This window comes from Oncorhynchus tshawytscha, linkage group LG16 (genome assembly GCF_018296145.1).
Source record: "Oncorhynchus tshawytscha isolate Ot180627B linkage group LG16, Otsh_v2.0, whole genome shotgun sequence".
Lineage (NCBI taxonomy): Eukaryota > Metazoa > Chordata > Actinopteri > Salmoniformes > Salmonidae > Oncorhynchus > Oncorhynchus tshawytscha.
This window is the reverse complement of record NC_056444.1, coordinates 78,051,501-78,071,735: the sequence shown is the minus strand read 5'-3', so window position 1 is coordinate 78,071,735 and position 20,235 is coordinate 78,051,501. Positions and strand designations below refer to the sequence as shown.

The window sequence follows — 20,235 nt, the reverse complement described above, 5'->3', positions numbered from 1 at the left end:
TCCACCAACTGAGCCACGCAGTATCAATGGGTCGACAGTCCTTTAACTGGTTAGTCTGATTTTAAATAACTGCTAGCAGCACTTAACAGTCCCATTCTAGTATCTGCAGAAGGTTTGACTTGAGCAGTTCCCAGGAGTGCTAGTCTGAAAACTTGTCATGTATCGTGTCAAACTGACTTGTGTTCCCTATCTTTGTTTTTCTATTATTTGCTTGGACCTTACCCCCCTCTCTGTCTAGCCATGGAGGAGCTAGATGGTGATGAGGTCAGAGTGTCCTTCAGTGGACACTTTGCTGAAAGAGACATTGTACAGGTAGGTTGTGGCCAGACAACCGAGAAATGTTAAACATTTATGTATGTGCAATAACGTTATATTTGACAGAAGGAAAACCACACGCTGTAGTAGTTCTGATACAGTCATGTATTTATTCACAAGAACCAACAAGTTTATTCTCCCAGACGTTAGGGAGGACTTCCCGTGCTCTACTACAGTGTGTCCTGTCCCTGTCATTGTCCCCCAACCCCCCTACAGTTCGTTCCTTTCCGGGACTACATGGACCGGTCGGGGAACCAGGTCCTGAGCATGGCCCGGCTGGCTAAGGACGTGCTGGCTGAGATCCCTGAGCAGCTGCTGGGGTTCATGAAGACCAGAGGCATCGAGCCCCGGCCCGCCCTCACCACCTCAGACCTGCCCGACCTCCACAGGCACATCTGACACCCCCACTGTAGTGGGACAGCACCTTTCAACCCCCCTTGGGTCTACACATATTTGATGCTCACACACACACACTTGACATCTCTCTCATCTCTTTTAACCCTATGCCATTGCCATTTCATTGCAAGCCGATGTCGCCTCCCCCTACAACTGCGCATGCTTAACACAGTTTATATCTACACATAGAATGAATGTATTCATACATTGTGCCATTGAACACGTAGGGGTGGGTAGATTGAGCACCCAATGCAATAGCCACTAGCACCGTCACTTCTGAAGAGAAGGGAGAAATATAACTGACTATGCCGTGATGCCATGCTGTACACTTATAACGTTCACAAGCATATGCAGAGGGAGGAGTTTACGGTCTGTGAAAGTTATCGATGTAGAAAATACAAAAAGCAAAAATATAAACGCAACATGCAACAATTTCAAAGATTTCACTGAGTTACAGTTCAAATAAGGAAATCAGTCAATTGAAATAAATAAATCAAATAAAAAATGACAATTAAATCCATTTTAACCCCACTTTGTAACACAACAAAATGTGGAAAAATAATTTCTGAGGGCACTGTATATGCAAAGCAGCTTAGCCATCAACTGGAGAGAACAGGTAAAAAAAACTTCAATCAATGATCATTGCTGATTTATTGATTTGGTAAACAAACTTGACATATTGCTTTCAGCCCACACCTCCACACAAAATCTTCTTCAATTACTGTATCCACTCCCTCTCTCTGAGTGTCATGTTATAATGCACAATGGGTTTTCTGTTGCCTTTCATTTGATTTTCATTTGAGTGATTTATAAAAACCAAGCACCAAAACACATGTGCAGTTGACTGTCTTTGGGGAGGTGAATGAAGTGGTTATCCTGGGCAAACTTTATTATGTGTTTGTTTTGTTGATGATTGATCTGAAGCGGGTCTTGTGTCATGAACTAGGGGTCGGTTCAGCAGGACACAGCGTTTTGGAACGTTCGGATAGAAATATGTTATGTAGAACAAGCATGCCTTTCCGACATGTAAAACAAGCAATCATGTTGGCTCTATTGAAGGCATTTCTATCTGAAACGTTTGGCAACTGAACATGTGGCCCTGGAGAGTGTTGACACGGCTGGCATGGGGCCCAGGTCACATGTTCGTTAGCACCAGTCATTCTCACCCCCCTGTCTATCATACCATCCTGCCCAGCATGGGATGATGCTGGGCGCAGATTACACCCTGCTGGAACAGAAATGCCAGTCTCAGTGCCCTCCTGCAGTGAGGGAGAGGGAGACCGAGGAGGTAGGGGGAGGTTGAGGAGAGATAGAGAGGGGAGGTTAAGGGCTGTGACAGTAGGGCTCCAGCGGTTTGGTTGATGTTTTTATTTTTTGTGTGTTTGTCAGAAATGAAAGGAGAAAGAGAGAGGAAAGATTTCTTGGATTTCTTGTCATAATACATTGGAGAAATCAGGTTAGCAACCCTGTTGCCACCTGAAGCTCCAGGCTTAGTTCTGATCATAGTTTCTATGGTTCTGATTCTGACATAAAAGCATTACAATCAATTATACACTGTCATTAAATCTCCTTTTTGTGACCTCATTAAAAAGCATGTCAGAAAAAACTCGCAGGATACTAGAATCCCCATCTCAAAATGTTCACCAACCTAAAATGTATACAGCAAAGCATTTTTTTTACACCAGTAGGAGTTGACCACCCCTCACGTTGCCAATGTTGAGATAACACTGTACATCCTACTTTCAATGTTATTTGCACAGTATCAGATGGAATGGAAACTGAGGTAATCACTAAGATACAGCAATAATTCAAGAATGTTTTCAACTGTCTGTTCTGTAGAGTGGCTCAGCTCTACCACCTAGCGGTCACTGCTAATTGAGGCTCTTCTGAGCTCAGTACAGTATGAGGATGCTACAGACTGACATGATTTCCTGGTAGATGTGTTGAGCTGATAACGCTCCTGTACGGTGAGGTGAGGTTGACCCTGGCTCCTGTACGGTGAGGTGAGGTTGACCCTGGCTCCTGTACGGTGAGGTGAGGTTGACCCTGGCTCCTGTACGGTGAGGTTAGGTTGACCCTGGCTCCTGTACGGTGAGGTGAGGTTAGGTTGACCCTGGCTCCTGTATGGTGAGGTTAGGTTGACCCTGGCTCCTGTATGGTGAGGTTAGGTTGACCCAGGCTCCTGTACGGTGAGGTGAGGTTGACCCTGGCTCCTGTACGGTGAGGTGAGGTTAGGTTGACCCTGGCTCCTGTATGGTGAGGTTGGGTTGACCCAGGCTCTTGTACGGTGAGTTTTGGTTGAGGTGAGGTTAGGTTGACCCTGGCTCCTGTATGGTGAGGTGAGGTTGACCCTGGCTCCTGTACGGTGAGGTGAGGTTAGGTTTCCCCTGGCTCCTGTATGGTGAGGTGAGGTTGACCCTGGCTCCTGTACGGTGAGGTTAGGTTGACCCTGGCTCCTGTACGGTGAGGTGAGGTTGACCCTGGCTCCTGTATGGTGAGGTGAGGTTGACCCTGGCTCCTATATGGTGAGGTGAGGTTGACCCTGGCTCCTGTACGCTGAGGTTGGGTTGACCCAGGCTCATGCTATACTGGTTAACTGAATATGTGGACTGTTGTGTGGCCTTACAATCCCTCACTTTGCAAAGCCATGTCTTGTCAGTGTGGCTAGGGAAGTATGTGTGTGTGCCACAGTTAGTTGTGCGTCTCTTGATCATACCTTGTCTTGTGCAGTGAAGAGGAGAGTTCGCATGCTGTGACTTATACTATACAATCCTTGTTCTTGGTGTTTGATGATGATGTTTGGTCACTGTCCACTACAGCTGAAAATATATATATATCTTAATATGCATTTCACTTGTGTTACTTAACATTCTCCTTTTGATCAACTTAATTTCCTTCAAACAGAGAATGCTAAATGTTTTACGCCATGGGATTTAGTTAGTGTTTAGAACAACACGTGTGAATAGATACATTAATGTAAATACTATGTTGTCTCTCTATGCAGATGTATAATGCAACAGATATGATTTGAATGTCCATCCATTGTAAATAGGAACATCAAATGAAGAGTTTGTTACAGTACTACGCTAGGAAGTAGAAGGTTACTTTTTCTATCAGGATGTCTTCACATCTTGATGTGTTATGAATGTAAACGTAAACCTATAGTAATCCGTTGTTATTTGTGTCAAATGGATTGTGCATTTATCCATTTCCGGTATTTCAAAAAAGGACAGCCAACTCATGTATTTCAACCAAGGACAGCCAACTCATGTATTTCAACCAAGGACAGCCAACTCATGTGAATAACGTTAGTGTACCATATTGGATATGATTCAATCATCTTGATTTAATTTGAGCGATTATTACACATTTATAGGCTACAGAAGGTGGGAGGGAGCTCTATCAAAAGAGAGCCCTTAGTAATGTAAAATGCTAAATGAATGCACATAAAATAAACCTTTTTGTAAACCCATCATGTCTGTGAGTTGGCGGTCTGGTTAAGATGTTGAAATTCACACAGTATGCATGCCTTGAGATCCATTCCCGTGGTCTTCAGATACCTAAGGCTGGGATTCAAACCGATCTTGGGATTTTAGGCATTGTGGGTTTTTAAAGGCAATGTTCCCACGTTCGTAGAGATCCCATTCACAGTAAACGCTGCGTATGCCGGCTCAATCGGAAATTGCCTTTAAAAGCCACAATGTCTATAACATATGTATTGGATTGTAAATGACCATAACATATGTCTTGGATTGTAAATGACCATAACATATGTCTTGGATTGTAAATGACCATAACATATGTCTTGGATTGAATCCTGGCCCAACTCAGCTTTACGTGAACGCATCAGGTGACATTAAAGCACTTTAAAACAGAGTTCCAAAGTGTGTGGTAGTATTTGTGTTCAGTATTTCTGGAGGTCTGTACTTTCAGTCTACAGGACCGTTCATGATGTCTTCTTCTTTAGCCTCTACACATACTCCTGATCTCAGGATCTTGATGCCATCATGTGGCAGTGAAAATGTACTGGCAAAGTGTCAACTCTCCAAAGTATAATCTGCACATACCGACAATTGAATTTGGATTTAACATTAACATACAGAACACATCAACTACTGAAGATCCATCAGGGACCATGGTCTAGGCTGGAGGGGTTCAGGTGAAGAAGTAGAGCTGCTTCTCCTTCTCCATGTCAGTGTCTCTGTCATCATTGTTCACTAACTGCTCAGTCACCGGAGGTAGTGAGCGAGGCATCAGCTTCTTCCCCTTCTGAAATCACAAAATTAATATTAGTGTCTGTGTCGATATGTCTATACACTGACATCTGGTAAGGGTTGTCATGTATGATGCTTTCTTTTGTAAGGTCTGTCACCAACATTTAGTGTGTTGTGTTTTGTATTGTTGGGTGTTTGATTCACAGGTCTCTTGGTGTTAGCCTGAGCTCTCTCCAGGGCTTTACGCAGGCGCTCCTCTTGCTGCATCTTCTGCACACGAACCTTCTCCTCCCTTAGCCTGGAAACACAGACAGATACAGTTTATTAGGTACACCACCCCATTCATTCCTACAGACAGTGAATCAAGTGGCCGTGGATTGCTATATAAAGCAGACAAACAGAGACCGAGGAATTCAGGTACTGTTCAATTGAACGTTAGAATGGGCAAAACTAGTGACCTAAGCAACTTTGAGCTTGGTATGATCATTGTGATCATAAATGACCCTGGAGCAGTGGAAACGCACTCTCTGGAGTGATGAATCATCACGCTTCACCATCTGGAAGTCCGACGGACTAATCTGGGTTTGGCAGAGACCTGGAGAACGCTACCTGCCCCAATGCATAGTGCCAAATGTAAAGTTTGGTGGATGACGAATAATGGTCTGAGGCTGTTTTTCATGGTTCGGGCTAGGCCCCTTAGTTCCAGTGAAGGGAAATCTTAATGCTGCAGCATACTATGACATTTTAGACAAATATGTGCTTCCAACTTTGTGGCAACAGTTTGGGGAAGGCCTTTCCTGTTTCAGCATGACAATGCTCCTGTGCACAAAGAGATGTTCATACAGAAATATTTTGCCGAGATCGGTGTGGAAGAACTTGACTGGCCGGCACAGAGCCCTGACCTCATCCCCATCGACCAACTTCTGGATAAATTGGAACGCCGACTGCGAGCCAAGCCTAACCGGCCAACATTAGTGCCCGACCTCACTAATGTTCTTGTGGCTGAATGGAAGCAAGTCCCCGCAGCAATGTTCCAACATCTAGTGGAAAGCCTTCCCAGAAGAGTGGAGGCTGTTATAGCAGCAAAGGGGGGACCAGTTCCATATTAATGCCCATGATTTTGGAATGAGATGTTCGACGAGCAGGTGTCCACATACTTTTTGTAATGTAGTATGTTACCCAACTGACTGACTACTGATATGTCAGCTAACTGACTGACTACTGATATGTCAGCTAACTGACTGACTACTGATATGTCAGCTAACTGACTGACTACTGATATGTCAGCTAACTGACTGACTACTGATATGTCAGCTAACTGATGACTACTGATATGTCAGCTAACTGATGACTACTGATATGTTACCCAACTGACTGACTACTGATATGTCAGCTAACTGACTGACTACTGATATGTCAGCTAACTGACTGACTACTGATATGTCAGCTAACTGACTGACTACTGATATGTCAGCTAACTGACTGACTACTGATATGTCAGCTAACTGACTGACATGTCAGCTAACTGATGACTACTGATATGTTACCCAACTGACTGACTACTGATATGTCAGCTAACTGACTGACTACTGATATGTCAGCTAACTGACTGACTACTGATATGTTAGCTAACTGACTGACTACTGAAATGTTACCCAACTGACTGACTACTGAAATGTTACCCAACTGACTGACTACTGATATGTCACCTAACTGACTGACTACTGATATGTTAGCTAACTGACTGACTACTGAAATGTTACCCAACTGACTGACTACTGAAATGTTACCCAACTGACTGACTACTGATATGTCAGCTAACTGACTGACTACTGATATGTTAGCTAACTGACTGACTACTGAAATGTTACCCAACTGACTGACTACTGAAATGTTACCCAACTGACTGACTACTGATATGTCACCTAACTGACTGACTACTGATATGTCACCTAACTGACTGACTACTGAAATGTTAGCTAACTGACTGACTACTGATATGTCAGCTAACTGACTGACTACTGATATGTTAGCTAACTGACAACTACTGATATGTTAGCTAACTGACTGACTATTGATATGTCAGCTAACTGACTGACTACTGATATGTCAGCTAACTGACTGACTACTGAAATGTTAGCTAACTGACTGACTACTGATATGTCAGCTAACTGACTGACTACTGATATGTCAGCTAACTGACGACTACTGATATGTTAGCTAACTGACTGACTATTGATATGTTAGCTAACTGACTGACTACTGATATGTCAGCTAACTGACTGACTACTGAAATGTTAGCTAACTGACTGACTACTGATATGTCATCTAACTGACTGACTACTGAAATGTTAGCTAACTGACTGACTACTGATATGTCATCTAACTGACTGACTACTGATATGTTAGCTAACTGACTGACTACTGATATGTTAGCTAACTGACTGACTACTGATATGTTAGCTGACTGACTGACTACTGATATGTTAGCTAACTGACTGACTACTGATATGTTAGCTAACTGACTGACTACTGATATGTTAGCTAACTGACTGTACTCTTGATGACCCACCTGAGTCTCCTCTCCTTCTCCTTGGCCCTCTCGGCCATGAGCACACGGTCCTTGGGAACCAGCTCCACGTTCTCCAGCAATTCCCCCAGGCGGCCCTCGATGTTGGTCAGCATCTGTAGCGTGGTCAGGTTGGCCCCACTCTCCCCCGCATAGCTCCTGTACACCTCGGCCACCTTCCTGCCCAGGGCCTCCAGCATCACATCCTGTACAGAGGGATAATGGAAGTCAGTCAGTCAGTCAGTGTAAGAGCCATTTGAGGGTGATCAAGTTCAACTTCACTGCTTCACACTCCCACTGTACCACATTTTCTCTATATTAGGTCTGTATGGTGACTTTGCCCAAGTAGAGTTCACTCCGTGTACTGTATGTGTGTATACATATGAATGCAAGCAGTTGTGTGTGCTGTCTGTTTGTCTGTCTGTCTGTGAACAGTTCATGTTTACCTGGTCCTCTGCCTTGTATTTCCCAAAGGAGAAGAGTCGTGATTTGAGCTCCAGCTCAGCAGCAGTGTCCTTCTCTCTCTGGATAGCATGGGTAATTATGTCAATCTGCTGGGTCAGCTGCTCTGTCTCCTGGTCCCTGGATACACACACAATGTTTAAAATTTGACCAATTTTGAATGCTTTGCATTCATGCATTCTTGACAGTATGCTTCTTCAGGTGTTCTTTGAAGATTGTTCTTGTAAAAACAGGAGAATGCACAGTATTTTTAATAAACGCCAACAGATTATGCTACTCCGAGGTAATGGCAGTTTGAATACAGGTAGTTCAATCACTATCGCCACTACAATGGTTCTTCCTTCAAAGGTGTTGGCATACTGCAGCACAGCTTGCGAGGTGCCACAGAATAATATGGCACGTTATACGTTGTGTCAGACATTGTTGCCAGAATGACGCAATTTACCACAATCTGACACCATCTACCACAAACGATCGCGGCATAAGATCCAACATTTTAAAGGAAGGACCACTGTATGTAGATGTCAGGACATAAAGTCACTGGGCTCTCTAACATCTTGTTACGAGTGTTGTCCAAAGTGTGTTTGAACTCCTCCATGGTCTCCTCTGTCTCTCTGGAGTTCTGGATCAGAGTCAGGTTCTGCTTCTCCAGGTCTGTCAGCAGGTCCAACAGCTGCTGAGGGTCAGTGAAGAACAGCTCCGGCTCCTGTGGGGTAATACATACACACAGTGAACCTTTACTTAGGTCAACGTTAAGGCTACTTTGACACCAGGTGAATGATATAGCATAAAACGTATCTGACCTCATATTCAGGCAGTTTGCTCTCATCCACCGGTACTGTAACCTTCTTCCTAAAACACAACCAACATGTGAAATAAACTAAAAATAAATAAAACCTTTTATTTAACCAGGTAAGCCAGTTGAGAACAAGTTCTCATTTACAACTCATTTACAACTTACAACTGCCAAGATAAAGCAAAGCAGTGTGGCACAAACAACAGAGTTACACATGGAATTAACAAACATACAGTCAATAATACAGTAGAGAAAGTCTATATACAGTGTGTGCAAATGAGGTAGGATAAGGGGGTTGAGGCAATAAATAGGCCATAGTGGCGAAATTATTACAGTATGTCAAATTAATCACTGGGGTGACAGATGTGCAGAAGATGAGTGTGCAAGTAGCGGTACTGGGGTGCAAAGAAGCAAAATAAATAACAATATGGTGATGAGGTAGTTGGATGGGCTATTTACAGATGGGCTATGTACAGGTGCAGTGATCTGTGAGCTGCTCTGACAGCTGGTGCTTAAAGCCAGTGAGGGAGATATGAGTCTCCAGCTTCAGTGATTTTTGCAATTGGCAGCAGAGAACTGGAAGGAAAGGCGAATGAAGGAGGAATTGGCTTTGGGGGTGACCAGTGAAATATACCTGCTGGAGCGCGTGCTGCGGGTGGGTGCTGCTATGGTGACCAATGAGCTGAGATAAGTCGGGGCTTTACCTAGCAGAGACTTATAGATAACCTGGATCCAGTGGGTTTGGCGACGGATATGAAGCGAGGGCCAGCCAACAAGAGCATACAGGTCGCAGTGGTGGGTAGTATATGGGCTTTGGTGACAAAACGGATGGCACTGTGATAGACTGCATCCAATTTGCTGAGTAGAGTGTTGGAGGCTATTTTGTAAATGACATCGCCGAAGTCCAGGATCTGCAGGATAGTCAGTTTTACGAGGCTATGTTTGGCATTATGAGTGAAGGATGCTTTGTTGCGAAATAGGAAGCCGATTCTATATTTAATTTTGGAATGGAGATGCTTAATGTGAGTCTGGAAGGAGAGTTTACAGTCTAACCAGACACCTAGGTATTTATAGTTTTCCACATAGTCTAAGTCAGAACCGTCCAGAGTAGTGATGCTGGACGGGTGGGTAGGTGTGGGCAGCGATCGGTTGAAGAGCATGCATTTAGTTTTGCTTGCATTTAAGAACAGTTCGAGGCCACAGAAGGAGAGTTGTATGGCATTGAAGCTTATCTGGAGGTTAGTTAACACAGTGTCCAAAGAAGGGCCAGAAGTATACAGAATGGTGTCGTCTGCGTAGAGGTGGATCAGAGAATCACCAGCAGCAAGAGCAACCTCATTGATGTATACAGAGAAAAGAGTCGGCCTGAGAATTGAACCCTGTGGCACCCCTATAGAGACTGCCAGAGGTCCGGACAACAGGCCCTCCGATTTGACACACTGAACTCTGTCAGAGGAGTAGTTGGTGAACCAGGCGAGGCAGTCATTTGAGAAACCAAGGCTGTTGAGTCTGCCGATAAGAATGTGGTGATTGACAGAGTCGAATGCCTTGGCCAGGTCGATGAATACAGCTGCACAGTATTGTCTCTTATCGATGGCGGTTATGATGTCGTTCAGGACCTTGAGCGTGGCTGACGTGCACCCATGACCAGCTCGGAAACCAGATTGCATAGCGGAGAAGGTACGGTGGGATTCGAAATGGTCGGTGACCTGTTTGTTAACTTGGATTTTGAAGACCTTAGAAAGGCAGGGTAGGAAATATAGGTCTGTAGCAGTTTGGGTCTAGAGTGTCTCCCCCTGCCCACTGCACTGAGGCTAGGAAACACTGTCACCACCGATAAATCCGCGATGATTGAGAGGTGCTCTTATTCTCCATGTACTTTACAGTGTCCCAGAACTTTTTGGAGTTTGTGCTACAGGATGCAAATACCTGTTTGTAAAAGCTAGCCTTTGCTTTCCTAACTGCCTGTGTATATTGGTTCCTAACTTCCCTGAAAAGTTGCATATCACGGGGGTTCTTCGATGCTAATGCAGAACGCCACAGGATGTTTTTGTGCTGGTCAAGGGCAGTCAGGTCTGGAGTGAACCAAGGGCTATATCTGTTCCTGGTTCAATTTCTTTTTTTAATGAGGCATGCTTATTAACATGGTGAGGAAAGCACTTTTAAAGAATAACTAGGAATCCTCGACTGACGGAATGAGGTCAATATCATTCCAGGATACCCGGGCCAGGTCGTTAGAAAGGCCTGCTCGCTGAAGTGTTTTAGGGAGCGTTTGACAGTGATGAGGGGTGGTCGCTTGACCGCAGACCCATTACAGACACAGGCAAAGAGGCAGTGATCGCTGAGATCCTGGTTGAAGACAGCAGAGGTGTATTTGGATGGCAGGTTGGTTAGGATGATATCTATGAGAGTGCCCATGTTTACGGATTTGGGGTTGTACCTGGTGGGTTCATTGATAATTTGTGTGAGATTGAGAGCATCAAGCTTAGATTGTAGGATGGCCGGGGTGTTAAGCATGCCCCAGTTTAGGTCACCTAACAGCACAAGCCCTGAAGATAGATGGGGGGCAATCAATTCACATATGGTGTCCAGGGCACAGCTGGGTGCAGAAGGTGGTCTATAGCAAGCGACAACGGTAAGAGACTTGTTTCTGGAGAGGTGGATTTTTAAAAGTAGAAGCTCAAATTTTTTGGGCACAGACCTGGATAGTAAGATAGTAGATTGCAACTCCGCCCCCTTTGGCAGTTCTATTTTGTCGGAAAATGTTATAGTTAGGGATGGAAATTTCAGGGTTTTTGGTAGTCTTCCTAAACCAGGATTCAGACATGGCTAGGACATCTGGGTTGGCAGTGTGCTAGGGCAGTGAATAAAACAAACTTAGGGAGGAGGCTTCTAATGTTAACATGCATGAAACCAAGGCTTTTACGGTTACAGAAGTCAACAAATTAGAGCGCCTGGGGAATGGGAGTGGAGCTAGGCACTGCAGGGCCTGGATTAACCTTCACATAACCAGAGGAACAGAAGAGGAGTAGGATAAGGGTACGGCTAAAAGCTAAAAGAACTGGCCATCTAGTACGTTCAGAACAGAGAGTAAAAGGAGCAGATTTCTGGGCGCGGTAGAATAGATTCAAGGCATAATGTACAGACAAAGGTATGGTAGGATGTGAATACAGTGGGGGTAAACCTGTGCATAGAGTGACGATGAAAGAGAGATTGTCTGTTGAAATATCATTTAAACCAGGTGATGTCACCGCATGTGTGGGAGGTGGAACTAAAGTGTTAACTAAGGCGTATTGAGCAGGGCAGGAGGCTCTACAGTGAAATAAGGCAATAATTACTAACCAAAATAGCAATGGACAAGGCATATTGACATTGGGGAGAGGCATGCGTAGCCAAGTGATCATAGGAGTCCAGTGAGTGGCTGCAGGCAGCTAGCGGGCCGGGGATAGCAAGTTAGCAGAAAGGCCTTTGAGGGACGTTGCGACGGAAGAAAGTCTGTTGTGGCCCCCTCGTGCTGTGACATTGGCAGACGGATCAATAGGGCTCCGTGTGGTAAACCAGGCCAATTGGCAAAATAGATATAGTGGCCAAAGAATTTGTCCGTTGGACCTCTTAAGCGAACAGTCCGATGTGCTCTAGACAGCTAGCGGGCTAGCCGGGAGATGCGCTTAGCAGATGGGCCTAGCAATGGTTAACTGACTACAAGCTAGTAGCCAGTTAGCTGGCTAACTTTTGATGGGGGTTCCGGTTCTTAAGTATAAAAAAATAGCAGAACCCTACCACATTGGGTGAGGCGGGTTGCAGGAGAATATATTCAGTCCGTAGTTGGAAAGTGATATTAAAATATATATACGAAATATATATGGAAAAAAACAAGGAAAAACTATATTTACACGGGACAAGACAAAACACACGTCCAACTACTATGCCATCTTGGCTAGAGACATAAGGACATAGGCATCAGTGGAGGCTGCTGAGGGGAGGACGGCTCATAATAATGGCTGGAACAGGGTTAATGGAATGGCATCAAACATATGGAAGCCATGTGTTTGATGTATTTGATACCATTCCACCTATTCCGCTCCAGCCATTCCCACGAGCCCATCCTCCCCAACTAAGGTGCTACCAACCTCGTGACAGGGATACAGTTAAACGATGCAACAGAGACATCTCAACAACACTCTTGAACAGGGCTCTCCAACCCTGTTTCTGGGGAGCTACCGTCCTGTAGGTTCAGTCCAACCCTGTTCCCGGAGAGCTACCGTCCTGTAGGTTCACTCCAACCCTGTTTCTGGAGAGCTACTGTCCTGTAGGTTCACTCCAACCCTGTTTCTGGAGAGCTACTGTCCTGTAGATTTTAACTCCAACCCTAATCTAGCGCACCTGATTCTAATAATTAGCTGGTTGACAAGCTGAATCAGGTTACAACTGGAGTTGTAGGGAACAGGGGGATATCTCTCCAGGAACAAGGTTGGCGAGCCCTGCTCTGGAGTAATAATCCTGTACTGGGGCTCCACTCACGGCTTGATGCTCTCTCTGGTTCCCATCATACTCTGTCTCTGGGGAGTCCTGGGGTCACATACAGGAGGCAGGTCCCTGGCCATACTCTCTTTACCTGAACAGAGAGAACGTAGATCTCTAATGAACAAGACCCATAATCACAGTCTGTCAAATGTGACTGGTGTGATATGATGTGACAACTACTGTAATTGACATACGTCTGCCGGGTTTGGCTGGCTCGGCTAGCTGAGCCTCCCTCTCCTTGATGGCAGCTTTGATCTTGTCCACCATGGCCCTGCGAGCCTGCTGTCTCTCCTGCCACTCTGTAGGGGACAGCTTCAGCAGGAAGCCATCGTACAGGGTGTACTCCTTCAGGATCTCCTCGTTCTTGGAGATGTCACTGTGGACACGTATGAACATGTGCCATCATGCTCAATTCCATGTACGCAATAACATTTGTAAAGCTTACACCCACCACAAACAATGGCACACATCCAGAAGCCATCACACAAAGTATGTCAACTTATGCATAACTCATGCACAGTACATAGTAAAAGAAAGGACCCTTTACTGTCTGCCATACTACCTTTTTACTGCCACCATTTTGCCCGAGATCCTCTTGATCTCTGCAACCTTCTCCAGTTTGGCTTTGGTCTCCTGTTCAGCACTACAACAGTCAACACGAATGATGATTTAAAGGAAGCACATGGAGGGAAATGCAGTCTTCTGGTTGGTTCAGTCATTCAAAAGATATCTTATTGTTATTATTCATAATAATCATTATACCCATAAAACAAACACTGTGAAATCACACAATATGAAAACTGTTTTGTAGCGACAGTGGACTGTAGTCTGGTACATTTTGATTGCCTCCACTGAGTTCTTGTCATTCTCCTCGAGGAACTCGTCAAACATGGCCGTGTCCTCGTCCAGAAATGTCTCCGCCTGCTGCAGCCTGTTCTCTTCCTTGGTGGCCACCTCAGCCAGCTTGTGAATCACCTCCCTCTTCACAGCCAGGGAGTACTGGGGAGAAAGGGTTAAAGGTCAGTGACCACAGGAAGGAAGGAGAGGAGAGACTTTGCGTTCAAAACAGAGAACAGGTCCAAGTAAGAACGGAGACGGAGAGTGTTTATATTGTTTTGTTGGTATAGCAATGGAAAGGCACAACAGGAAAGGTGTAACGGCTCTCCTCTTCGTCTGATGATGAGGAATAGGAATCATCGGACCAACACGCAGCGTGGTAAGAGTTCATAGTAAATTTAATTAAATAAACTGAACACTGAATGACCAAAAAACAACAACGAGAGTGAATGACACGAAACAGTCCTGTAAGGTGAAAAAATACAAAACAGGAAACAAACACCCACGAAATACAGGTGGAAAAAGGCTACCTAAGTATGATTCTCAATCAGAGACAACTAACGACACCTGCCTCTGATTAAGAACCATACCAGGCTAAACGCAAAAACACAACATATAAAACGGAACATAGACAACCAACTGACCCACCCAACTTACGCCCTGACCATACTAAAACAAAGACATAACAAAGGAACTAAGGTCAGAACGTGACAAAAGGTCACATTTGAAGAGATGATTTGCGTCTTCTCCATGCTGTGATATGCTAATACTGTACATGTAATAAGTTAAAGAGCTGCCTCTCCCTTGAGGCAAACAGACTCCTCAGTGAAGGAACTGACTGGAGTTTTGTACAGTCTGGAGAGTGAGTAATCTCAGGAAATGTAAATGTCTGCGGCTCTGGGACTTAAGAGGGTGAAATGTGATGCCAGGGGACCTATTAGACATGCAGCTTGAGACCTGGGGATTGATGCCTTTCAAGTAAGCTATTGCCTCAAAGTGTTTTCATGTTCATGTAGCTATTTACTTTCTCTGAAATGGTTAGGACTGGACAACAACAAGCATATCCTGATGTAATTGTGCCCTTTTTCCTTATTTTGTTTTTTTACATCTTTTTATGAGGCTGTGGAAAGAATTAAGGGACGAAAATGTGTGTTTTTAAAGGAACAATGCAGGTTTTGTCAGAGCTTGGGTAATAGGTCAGACAAGCTTAGCTCAGGGAAACTTTGGGCAAATATAAACGGAGCCTTCAAGCAAAAAGGGGACGCACACGAAGCTGAACCAAGCCATGCGCTGTGTTACCAATAACAGCAATCGCGCCTTTCTGTTTTTCCACTTACCTCATCTCTGAACTGATTTACGTATAAAACAGCTTTTGTTGTTGTTATTAACTCTGAAGCTAAGAAGCCTGGTTTGAATGATTAGAAAATATATACTCCAATGGTGAAAACAACAATGCCGTGTTAACTTCTGGAAGTGCATTGATATGTCTTTTGGGTTTTGTGAGTGTGAGACAGTAATCATTCATAACTGGACAGTGGTTGGTTTGGTGTACTTAGCATTATGTAATTTCTTACCTCAATAAGAAACATCTCTCTCTTCTTAGTGATGTACTCACTAATATTCTCCCTGTCATTGGAGTCTGATGAGGGAACAAACTCTCATTGATTACTGCCTGTCCTTTCAGCAAACTTTTATGCTAACTCAAATACTTTAACACTAACGCAAATACTTTAATTAATGCTAACACAAATACTTTAATGCTAACTCAAATACTTTAACACTAACGCAAATACTTTAATGCTAACACAAATACTTTAACGCTAACTCAAATACTTTAACGCTAACTCAAATACTTTAATGCTAACTCAAATACTTTAATGCTAACTCAAATACTTTAATGCTAACTCAAATACTTTAATGCTAACTCAAATACTTTAATGCTAACTCAAATACTTTAATGCTAACTCAAATACTTTAATGCTTACTCAAATACTTTAATGCTAACTCAAGATTGAATACATATGAAATCCCTTTTACTTTAGATACAGGACCGTCTTTGTTCTCTTCTCTAAATGTTTAGGATTAGAATTAGGAGAGCAGGTCCACTATGAGAGGACACGTTTTCTCTGGAGCATCATCACTACAGTAACACAAAACACTTTTTGTCTTGGAAAATAGCAATAGCTAAGTAATCCTGATGAGTGAGGAAACGTATCAATTAAAGAGAAATTTGCAGAAAGGCAGAATGGAAGTGGAGAAAGTCAGAGTTGCACATCCATTATGATATTCTGAGAGAGCAACTTGGCATATATAAGGCAATTAGAAATGCCAGGCGGGCTTAGTTAAAGTGGTAAATGATCTTAGAGCCAACACAGATGCCAAACAGCTCTCTGTCCTTGTACTCTTGGATTTAAGTGCTGCATTCGACACTGTTAATCATGATGTCCTTCTGAAAAGACTGGAGAGGTGGGTGTGCCTCTCTGCTCGAGTTCTAAATTGGTTTAGGACCTATTTAACCTGTCAAGAGTTTTTTGTCAACCTTGCTGAACACAATTCAGAGAAAATATATATCACATGTGGCGTTCCACAAGGTTCGATTTTGGGTCCGGTACTGGTCAGTTTATACTGTATATGTTAGCCCTTGGCAGCGTTATCAGAAAGCACAGCATTGATTTTCATTGTTACGCAGACTATACACAACTTTACATTTGTGTCACCAGAGGATTTTAGTTCCACAGATAAATTGTATTATAAACTGTATTAGTGATTTAAATACTTGGATGGCTCACAACTTCCTCCAGCTAAATCAAGACAAGACCAGGGTATTTATTGTTGGAGCCAAAGCACAGTGAGAGAATTTGGCTTCACATTTTACTTCACTGGCAATAAAGATAAAACACCAGGTAAAAAACCTAAGTGTCATTTTAGATTCTGAACTCAATTTTGAAAACACACATTAGGAATGTGACCAAAATAGCTTTTTACCACCTGATAAACATTGCAAATGTGTGTCCATTTTTCTCTCAGGTTGATATAGAGAGACTCATCCATGCTTTTATTACAAGCAGGCTTGACTACTGTAATGGTCTCATGTCTGGTCTACTCAAGAAAGCCATTGGTCAACTGCAAAACATACAGAATGCTGCAGCACAGGTACTGACCAAGACCAGATGGAGAGCACACATTAAACCAGTTTTAAGATCTCTGCACTGGCTGCCAGTGAGTTTTAGAATTAGTTTTAAGATTCTTCTTTTGGTTTTTAAATCAATCCATGATTGTGCACCCCAAAGCATGTCAGACATGCTTTTGAGTTATGTACCTAGTAGGTTCCTCGGGTCCTCTGGCAATGGCCTTTTTAACTATCCCAAAGCCTTGGACCAAGACACATGAAGAGACCGCCTTTAGTTATTATGCCCTCAGCCTCTGGAATAGCCTGCCAGAGAACACGAGGGGGGCCAAAACTATGGTCATATTTAAAAGAGATCTTGAAACAAACCTTTTTAGGTTTGCTTTTCCTTAGGGTGCTTCTTAATCTCTCTGTTTTTATTGTTATTCTTTTGTTTTTTTATCCTCTTCTGTTTGCTGTGTAGTAAATATCTCTGTTTTTATCTTCATTGTTTTTTTGTGTTCTTTTTCCTGTGAAACACATTGCGTTGCGTTCTGAAACGTCCTGTATAAATAAAGCTTGATTTGATTTGATGATTTGATTTGGTCTTGGAAAACAACAGAGCATACATAATTTCATTATGCGTCAATAGTCAGATTCAGTAACTTGTCAAGTTATCAACTTATCCTCAATGTCTCTGGGGATAATCCTAGCTTCCACTTAGTCATGCACTGATGTCAATTGGAGAATAAGTGAAGATTTGACTTCAGTGGAAGTTAGGATTCACCCCCCTGAGACTACAGTAAAATGACTCAGAAGCATCATAATATACTGGTCATCAGAGCCATGTATTCAAGAGTTAGGATTTTGAGGTCTCTGCATTATGATGCATTTATATTAGCTACATTCCATGACAGCCATGTTAGCTCCCCATGGGCAATATTGACCTATAGCAGTTCACAGAATCTTATAAATGTCAAACAATGCTATGTACAAGATTCCAAATACTGATAATGAATGGAGGAATTAAGGGAAATGCTCAAAGGTGCTAACATGGCCTCTGTTCTAAAAGTTGTCCAAACTCTCTAAATAAATGGCTCTGGTGGTCATGAAAGGCCTGACGGGCACTTACTCAGGATGGCAGCTTTCCTCCATGCCGGATCATCCCTGAGGGTGGACACAGCCTTGCTGCAGGAGGTGGAGTACACCTCATTCTGCCCCTGCCTCAGCTCCTGCCTCAGGTTAGCCTGCTTGGCCTGTATCCTCCCAGCATAGGTGGACTTCTCATGGACCTTCAGCGTCTTCTGTCGCTGGCGCTCCTATGGTTCATCACACAAATGAGCATGGTCAAGATGGCATGTTGAAAGATGGCACTGAGGATCAGAGTTTGATCAAATATTATGGTCAGGTACACAGTCACAGTGGAAAAGGATCACGAATGCAATGAAACCCTGATAGAGTCAAACAGAGAATGTTCAAACACTACAGACGACACAACATGACTTCTTCACCAGCTTCCTTTGTTCATTTTCCTTGTTTCTCAGGAGGAAGATGTTGTCTGCCGGGAGTTTGAAGGGATTCATCCTCGCTGTCCTCACTTCTCTCTGTCTCTCTGCATAAACATTTCCATACTTTACACAACCGTACTGAACACTGGTTGTTGAAAGGTAAATACCAGAGAGCTGTATCTCCATATATCTCTAGTTGTCTATAGACACTAATGCACCAGGATGTCAGGTCACCTGAGACTGGAGGCTTGGTGTCACTGCAGGAGATGAGAGGACCTGCTAATCTGAAGGCTGTTTGTTTCTCTATAGATAGTGTGGGTTAGAGTGGGGGTTAGAAACAAAAATAATTGTATCTGTCACATGCGCCGATTATAATTGGTGTAGACTTTACAGTGAAATTCTTGTTAAAATAAAATAGTAACATGAGGAATTCAATAAAATACACAAGAATGGAGCTATATACAGGGAGTACCAGTACCAGATCAATGTGGAGCTATACACAGGGAGTACCAGTACCAGATCAATGTGGAGCTATATACAGGGAGTACCAGTACCAGATCAATGTGGAGCTATATACAGGGAGTACCAGTGCCAGATCAATGTGGAGCTATATACAGGGAGTACCAGTACCAGATCAATGTGGAGCTATATACAGGGAGTACCAGTACCAGATCAATGTGGAGCTATATACAGGGAGTACCAGTACCAGATCAATGTGGAGCTATATACAGGGAGTACCAGTACCAGATCAATGTGGAGCTATACACAGGGAGTACCAGATCAACGTGGAGCTATATACAGGGAGTACCAGATCAATGTGGAGCTATATACAGGGAGTACCAGATCAAGGTGGAGCTATATACAGGGAGTACCAGTACCAGATCAATGTGGAGCTATACACAGGGAGTACCAGTACCAGATCAATGTGGAGCTATACACAGGGAGTACCAGTACCAGATCAATGTGGAGCTATACACAGGGAGTACCAGTACCAGATCAATGTGGAGCTATATACAGGGAGTACCAGTACCAGATCAATGTGGAGCTATATACAGGGAGTACCAGTACCAGATCAATGTGGAGCTATATACAGGGAGTACCAGTACCAGATCAATGTGGAGCTATATACAGGGAGTACCAGTACAAGATCAATGTGGAGCTATATACAGGGAGTACCAGTACCAGATCAATGTGGAGCTATATACAGGGAGTACCAGTACCAGATCAATGTGGAGCTATATACAGGGAGTACCAGTACCAGATCAATGTGGAGCTATATACAGGGAGTACCAGTACCAGATCAATGTGGAGCTATATACAGGGAGTACCAGTACCAGATCAATGTGGAGCTATATACAGGGAGTACCAGTACCAGATCAATGTGGAGCTATATACAGGAGTACCAGTACCAGATCAATGTGGAGCTATATACAGGAGTACCAGTACCAGATCAATGTGGAGCTATACACAGGGAGTACCAGATCAACGTGGAGCTATATACAGGGAGT

The 20,235-nt window shown here is 43.6% G+C and overlaps 2 protein-coding genes across 5 annotated transcripts in view; one reads left to right on the top strand and one right to left on the bottom strand.

The window, feature by feature from the left end:
• LOC112235066 (copine-9) overlaps positions 1-4,587 on the top strand; it is a 76,459-nt gene extending 71,872 nt beyond the window's left edge. Inside the window, exons 20-22 of one of the 4 annotated variants that reach the window (XR_006079120.1) lie at positions 239-312; positions 532-2,745; positions 2,777-4,587. Coding sequence is in view for 1 of the 4 variants with exons in the window: in XM_024403458.2 (XP_024259226.1) it covers positions 239-312; positions 532-714 (257 nt within the window). In the remaining 3 variants the exon portion in view is untranslated. Of the gene's footprint in view, positions 1-238; positions 313-531 lie in introns of all 4 variants that reach the window. The other 3 variants (XR_006079122.1, XR_006079121.1, XM_024403458.2) reach the window with 3 other exon arrangements.
• LOC112235077 (cilia- and flagella-associated protein 100-like) lies at positions 4,553-18,802 on the bottom strand. Its single transcript, XM_024403471.2, has 13 exons — positions 18,731-18,802; positions 18,352-18,538; positions 15,688-15,752; positions 14,112-14,275; positions 13,839-13,919; positions 13,471-13,652; positions 13,274-13,367; positions 8,760-8,808; positions 8,511-8,662; positions 7,941-8,076; positions 7,498-7,700; positions 5,130-5,223; positions 4,553-4,980 (listed from the first exon to the last, which is right to left on the bottom strand). Exons 1-13 carry the CDS (start codon positions 18,800-18,802, stop codon positions 4,867-4,869), a joined length of 1,593 nt encoding a protein of 530 aa, XP_024259239.1. The 3' UTR covers positions 4,553-4,866.
• Between the last annotated feature and the right edge of the window lie 1,433 nt (positions 18,803-20,235).

What these genes read in the sequence shown, in the direction of transcription:
- LOC112235077 (XM_024403471.2), bottom strand. Translation starts at nt 18,802, where the DNA reads ATGAATCCCTTCAAACTCCCGGCAGACAACATCTTCCTCCTGAGAAAC. An exon ending in AAAATGAACAAAGGAAGCTG is followed by an intron (nt 18,539 to 18,730) that starts GTGAAGAAGTCA and finishes GATGAACCATAG; the next exon opens with GAGCGCCAGCGACAGAAGAC. An exon ending in AAAATGGTGGCAGTAAAAAG is followed by an intron (nt 13,653 to 13,838) that starts GTAGTATGGCAG and finishes ACGTGTCCACAG; the next exon opens with TGACATCTCCAAGAACGAGG.